Source organism: Chrysochloris asiatica, unplaced genomic scaffold, assembly GCF_000296735.1.
Source record: "Chrysochloris asiatica unplaced genomic scaffold, ChrAsi1.0 scaffold00006, whole genome shotgun sequence".
NCBI classification, from domain to species: Eukaryota; Metazoa; Chordata; class Mammalia; order Afrosoricida; family Chrysochloridae; genus Chrysochloris; species Chrysochloris asiatica.
Genome location: NW_006408524.1, coordinates 24,332,424 through 24,338,423, shown reverse-complemented (window position 1 = coordinate 24,338,423; position 6,000 = coordinate 24,332,424). Strand labels below are relative to the sequence as shown.

The window sequence follows — 6,000 nt, the reverse complement described above, 5'->3', positions numbered from 1 at the left end:
TGATTGGTGAAGTAAATTAGGTAAGTTTGGTTAACAAAACTCTTGCCCCAGTTTTCTCCATTATTACAGAGATCCTCTTCTGATGATTCAGAAGCAAGTGCTAGAGGGTCAGTGTTACAGTTCTGTATGTGTACTGTAGAATCAGTGATTTTGCTGAGTCTGTGACATAGTCTGTAGATTACTTTTTTAAAGCAAGTTCCCAGTTTCCTTTTTCTCAGAAGTAGAGCACAAAATATGGAAAACATTTGAGTCTTGCATTTTAAAAAATAATGCACTGCTTCCATTTATCTGCTATCCAGTTCACTAATCCACTTGAGCATTCACTGAATCTATAATAGATTTTCAACAATATATATGTTATTGATACTATGCAATTTTTAATATACATTTATTTTTAATCAGTTAATATATGGGATTATTAATGTGGTGGCTTTCAAGAATAAGCACTGGACTGTGAACCACAAGGTCTGCAGTTCAAGTTCATAAGCCTCTCTGCTGGAGAAAGATAAGTCTTTCAGCTGTCACAACTATTTACAGCCTTGGAAACCCTTACAGGGTCAATGTGAGTCGAACTGACTTGACAGCACACTTAACAACAATATGGGGGAAGGATACATGAGCAATTGAAAGTCAACGTAAGATCACTGAACCCAGAAAGAAAGGAGAAAATTGGTATCATAAAGAGGTACAAATAGTCTGAGCTATTTGAAGAAAACCAAGTGGTGTTTTGTTTTTTCCCTCGTGAGATTTAAACTAGCTTGTATTAGAAGCCCCAAAGGACAGGCTGGATCTGGGCATCTGTGGCATGCGGGCACCTAGAGATTGGTCAACAGGTTGGCATCAGGGTCGGTTAGTGAAGTCTAGAACCTAGTGAGAAGAAATGGGGTGGATAAGATTAGGGAGGAAAGTTGGAGAGCTCAACGTAGAAAAAATGGTGCAGTAATTAAGCGCTCTGAAGTTAACTTTAAAGCTGGCAGTTCGGGCCTAGCTGTAGCATTAACAGTAACCAATTCAATACATGCGTCGATAGGTATTTAATTTTCCCTTAAGGTATTCTGGATCAGCAGATTCCTCTAATTTTTTGTTGTTGTTTATTTGGAATACTTCTGACACTTTAGTCTTAGTTGTGTTGCTTTTTACTGCATTGCATTCATCCAGATGCTGACACTTAAGATGCCTCCTTAAATTGCTTGCCTGGTTTCCAACCATATCTGTGTTGCAGATTTTGCATATGCTTTTATTTCCAATCTTTTCATATTAGAAAAATTCTTGACAGGGATTTTCTCTGGTTCATCTAACTTACTGGTTCATCTGGTTCATTCAGTGGTTAAGAAATACACCTACTCTTCATTTATGAGCTGTCTTCTTAACAGACATTTTACGTTGATGACAATTATAAAAAACCTATTACCTGGCTATTTTGTGCATTAATAATATATGTCTGGCAGTAATGAACACCAGGGTGTGAGGTGAGAATAATGCTGGGCTATGATGGCCTGACCCAAGCCATGGTATTTTCAATAACCTCATATGCATATGAAAGCTGGACAGTGAATAAGGAAGACCTTAGAAGAATTGATGCTTTTGAGTTATGGTGTTGGAGGAGAATATTTAAAGTGCCATGGGCTGCCAAAAGAACCAATAAATCCGTTCTGGAAGAAGTGCGGCCAGAGTGCTCCTTGGGGCCCAAGATGGCCAATCTTCGTCTCTCATACTTTAGACATATTGTCAGGAGGGACCAGTAGCTAGAGAAGGATACCATGTTTGGTAATATGGAAGGTCAGAGGAAAAGAGGAAGACCCCTAACGAGATGGATTGGCCAAGTGGCATCATCAGTGGACTCAAGTGTGGCAACAGTAGTGAGGCTGGCCCCGGATCGGGCAGTGTTTTCGTTTTGCAGTGGATAAGGTCGCTATGGGTTGGTACTGACTCGATGGCACCTAACGACAACAAAAACACGATGGTTAAGGAGTCCTGGTGTGGTGCTGTGGGTTGATGCGTCAGACTGCAAAGTTGTTAGAACTGCCAAGGTCAGTGCAAGTCGTTTGAACGACAGGGTGTCTATGGGTCGGAATCGACGGCACTTAATAACAACAACATGATGGTTAAGGTTATACTCAGCTTGGCTGCGTCATAATTCTAAGTGGTTTGGTAGTTATGTATTGATGTAATTTGACAGTTATGTAGTGTTACTGTTAAGTAATGATGTCATTTAGCAGTGATGTGTGCAGCCATCCTCCATTTTGATTTAACTGATTGTCTCATAACTTGTCCTTTGGAACATAATCATGTTATCATATGTGAGGAGTAGGTGTAATATTAACATTAGATCATATTGCATAGTCACTCCATTACATTAGGAGCCCTAGTGGCACAGTGGTTAAAATGCTTGACTACTGACTAAAAGGTTGTTAGTTCAAGTCCACCAGCTACTCTGCTTCCATAAAGACTTACAGCCTTGGAAACCTATGGGGCATTTCTACCCTGTCCTGTAGGGTTGCTATGAGTTGGAATTGACTGGATGGTATTGGGTTTGGTTGGTGTATTACATTACAGAAAAAACAAATCTCAGACTTAGATAATACAAAGAAAACAGAATATATAAATACATTCATAGGAATGAATTAGAACTAGTACATATTAAAATGTTTATAACCATGTATCATCAGTATATCAGACAAACCAGAATAACTTCAATTTTATATTCGCAGGGTTTGCTAATTTCTTCTGTACAGAGCTCTACCTTTTGACATTTTTGTACATTTATCCTTTTGAAGGAAAATTGTACTTCATAGTGATGTATCAAGTTGTTTCTATGAAATAACAGTATATTACAATTGGAATAATTTTCTTCCTACTAGTTGTTGGTGTTTGTTGACATTTCAGTTGGTTAGATAAATAGAAAATTTAAACATATAAGTATAGCAATGTGTGGTGGTGGTTGTTGTTAGGTACCGTCGAGTCTGTACCGACCCATAGTGACCTTATGCACAGCAGAATGAAACACTGTGCCCGATCCTTGGCCAACCTCACTACTATTGCCACTCTTGAGTCCATTGATGCTGCCACTTGGCCAATCTATCTCATTGGGGGTCTTTCTCTTTTTCTCTGACCCTCCACCTTACCAAACATGATATTCCTTCTCTAGTGACTGGTCTTTCCTGACAATGTGTCCAAAGTATGAGAGACGAAGGTTGGCCATCTTGGCCTTCAAGGAGCATTCTGGCTGCACTTCCTCCAAAATGAATCTATTGGTTCTTTTGGCAGCCCATGGCACTTTAAATATTCTCCTCCAACACTATAATTCAAAAGCATCAGTTCTTCTACAATCTTCCTTATTCACTGTCCAGCTTTCACATGCATATGAGGTTATTGAAAATGCCATGGCTTGTGTCCTCAAGCTGACATCTTTGCTCTTCAACACTTTAAAAAGGTCCTGTGCAGCAGATTTGCCTAATGCAATATGCCCTTTGATTTCTTCACTGCTGCTTCCATGAGTATTGATAGTTGATCCAAGAAGAATGAAGTTCTTAATAACTTCAATCTTTTCTCCATTGATAAGAATGTTGTTTATTGGTCCAGTGGTGAGGATTTTTGTTTTCTTTACATTGAGATGCAATCCATACCAAAGGCTGTGCTCTTTGATCTTCATCAGTAAATGTTTTAAGTTCCTCTTCACCTTCAGCAAGCAAGGTTATATCATCTGCATATTGCAGGTTGTTAATGAGTCTTCTTCCAATCCTGATGCCACGTTTTTCTTCATATAACCCAGCTTCTTGGATTATTTGCTCAGCATACAGGTTGAATAAGTATAGTGAAAGAATATAACCCTGTCTCACACCTTTCTGCTCATCTGAAACCTGTCCACCATGGGTAACCCTGCTGGTATTTAAAATACCGGTGGCATAGCTTCCAGAATCATAGCAACTCACAAGCCACCACAGTACGACAAACTGACAGACAAGTGGTGGAATGTGTGATAGTACACTTAAATCAAGATTGAATACAAGAATGGAATCTTCAAAAAATTGTACCCTATTTTCTATTGAATTAAAAAAAAAATCACACTTAAAACTGTGATTTATATACATTAAAAATGTTTACACTTACCTGACAGATTTCCATTTCCATGAAATTGTGTTCCGAACTTGATGCAGTTTTACAAGTTCCTTCTTTAATATTTATGACTATTAGTGTTCTCACGGCTTCTGTAGCACGTCTTGTGTTACTGTGAGAGAGGTCCAATACACAGTGGAAAAGATGACTCACTGGTCTGGAGTGCTCTTCTGTAGCATCAGTCATCATTGATAGCTGTGGCTGCGCAACACTGAAACAAACTGTACTCTTTCCAGTCATGTGCCAGAGAATCAGTCAGCTCACATGCGTGCCAGATGCAAATCAGACATAAATGATCCTGTGGTCTTTTTTTTTTTTTTTGTCGTTTCCCCCCATGTTTTATTGTGAATTATATGATATTTTACATGACAGAACTTTAGTTTCACATTCATTCCACCGTATATCGTTTCATTGCCATGGTTCCAATCCCCTCCATGCATCACCAACAGACCAAAGGGTATACCTTACACTCCCCCCCTCCCCCATTCTTCAGCACACAGTCCCTCTCCCTCTCTGGATCCAAAGTCCCCAGCGCTTCATCACTCCATGTCATCGTCTCTGCCTATATCTCGAGTCTCGCTGCTTCTCTGGGTAGGGTCCCGCTCTCGGCTCTTCTCCGTTGATGGTCCTAGAGACCTCCGCTCCTAGATTGGAGAGTTAATCACTCCCTTCCTTGCTACAAAACATCTGCCTTTACTTTTCCAACCCTCACAATCAGTCCTGATAACAATCATTCACTATTGTATCACAAGTGACCCTTCTGCATTTCATTTCATCAGCTCCGCCTAGACAGATTGGATAGTACTCAGTGGAGATTCTGCCTTCCTCCATGCCCCCTAGCTCTAGGTTCCCTCTTGAAAGCTTGTAAGCCAGTCACTTCTTGCCTTTGTAGTACCCCTTCCCCCCTCCCCCATTTGGGTATACAATGTCCAAGTTGCCCATCTCTGTCTACTTACTATGTGTGTGGAGGGGGTGAGAATGTTTCTTGCTGTAAGGATTTTGTTCCCTCTTTTGGGTTACTGCATCCATAGGTGTAGGTCAAGGTCATCAAATTGTATCAGATCACTCTTTTTTTTTCTCTCTTCTTTCTTCTCCTGGTTGAGTTCTGATCATCCATTCATAGGGGCCAGGTCACGTGGGTACCATGATCCTGTGGTCTTATAACTTAACAATTGTGTTGAAGTGAAAATAGCAGAGTTTGAAAAAAAAAAAAAGGTTTCCAATTTCAATTCTGGTGTTGGTTTCACTCCAGTGAAAATTTCGGTACTTCTTGGTTTTTAATTATGTTTTGGTTCAAAATTCTTTTTATCGTATGCAGATAGCCATAAACTTTACAGTAAGTGTTAAGTATTTGTTTTTTCTTAGATGGTATCATTCAACGTTTTATTAATTGTTTCAGATTTACAATGACATCCTTTCAAGAAGTCCCATTGCAGACGTCCAACTTTGCACATGTCATCTTTCAAAATGTGGCCAAGAGTTATCTACCTAATGCACATCTGGAATGTCATTACACCTTAACTCCGTATATCCATCCACATCCAAAAGATTGGGTTGGTATATTCAAGGTAAGAAAATTTTGATTATTTGTTCCATTAAGACACTGTTCATGTACTTTTTAAACAAATTGACAAGTAGCTTAGAGTAGCCTTTATCTGAACTGTGTATCACCATGAAATATGTAATAAACAGCACTGGATAATATAAAACAAATGTTGGGAACCTCATTTTAACAGGCTATGATCAAAAGATTGAACTTCATTCTGGTCTTTCAAAATTTTTTTCAAAATCATTTTCCTTTTGGGTTCTCAAATCATTTATTGTCTGTTCCACTTTTTCCACAAAGTCTATGAAAAAGGAATCCTGGTGGTGCAGCGGGGCTAA

At 39.2% G+C, this 6,000-nt stretch overlaps 1 protein-coding gene across 2 annotated transcripts in view; it reads left to right on the top strand.

Annotated features, from left to right (window-relative positions):
- Nucleotides 1–5,522: 5,522 nt before the first annotated feature.
- Nucleotides 5,523–6,000, top strand: part of TAX1BP1 (Tax1 (human T-cell leukemia virus type I) binding protein 1) — a 75,949-nt gene continuing 75,471 nt past the window's right edge. For both annotated transcript variants that reach the window (XM_006832183.1, XM_006832182.1), the window contains exon 1: nucleotides 5,523–5,684. In XM_006832183.1, the coding sequence (XP_006832246.1) occupies nucleotides 5,523–5,684 (162 nt within the window). The remainder of the gene's footprint in view (nucleotides 5,685–6,000) is intronic.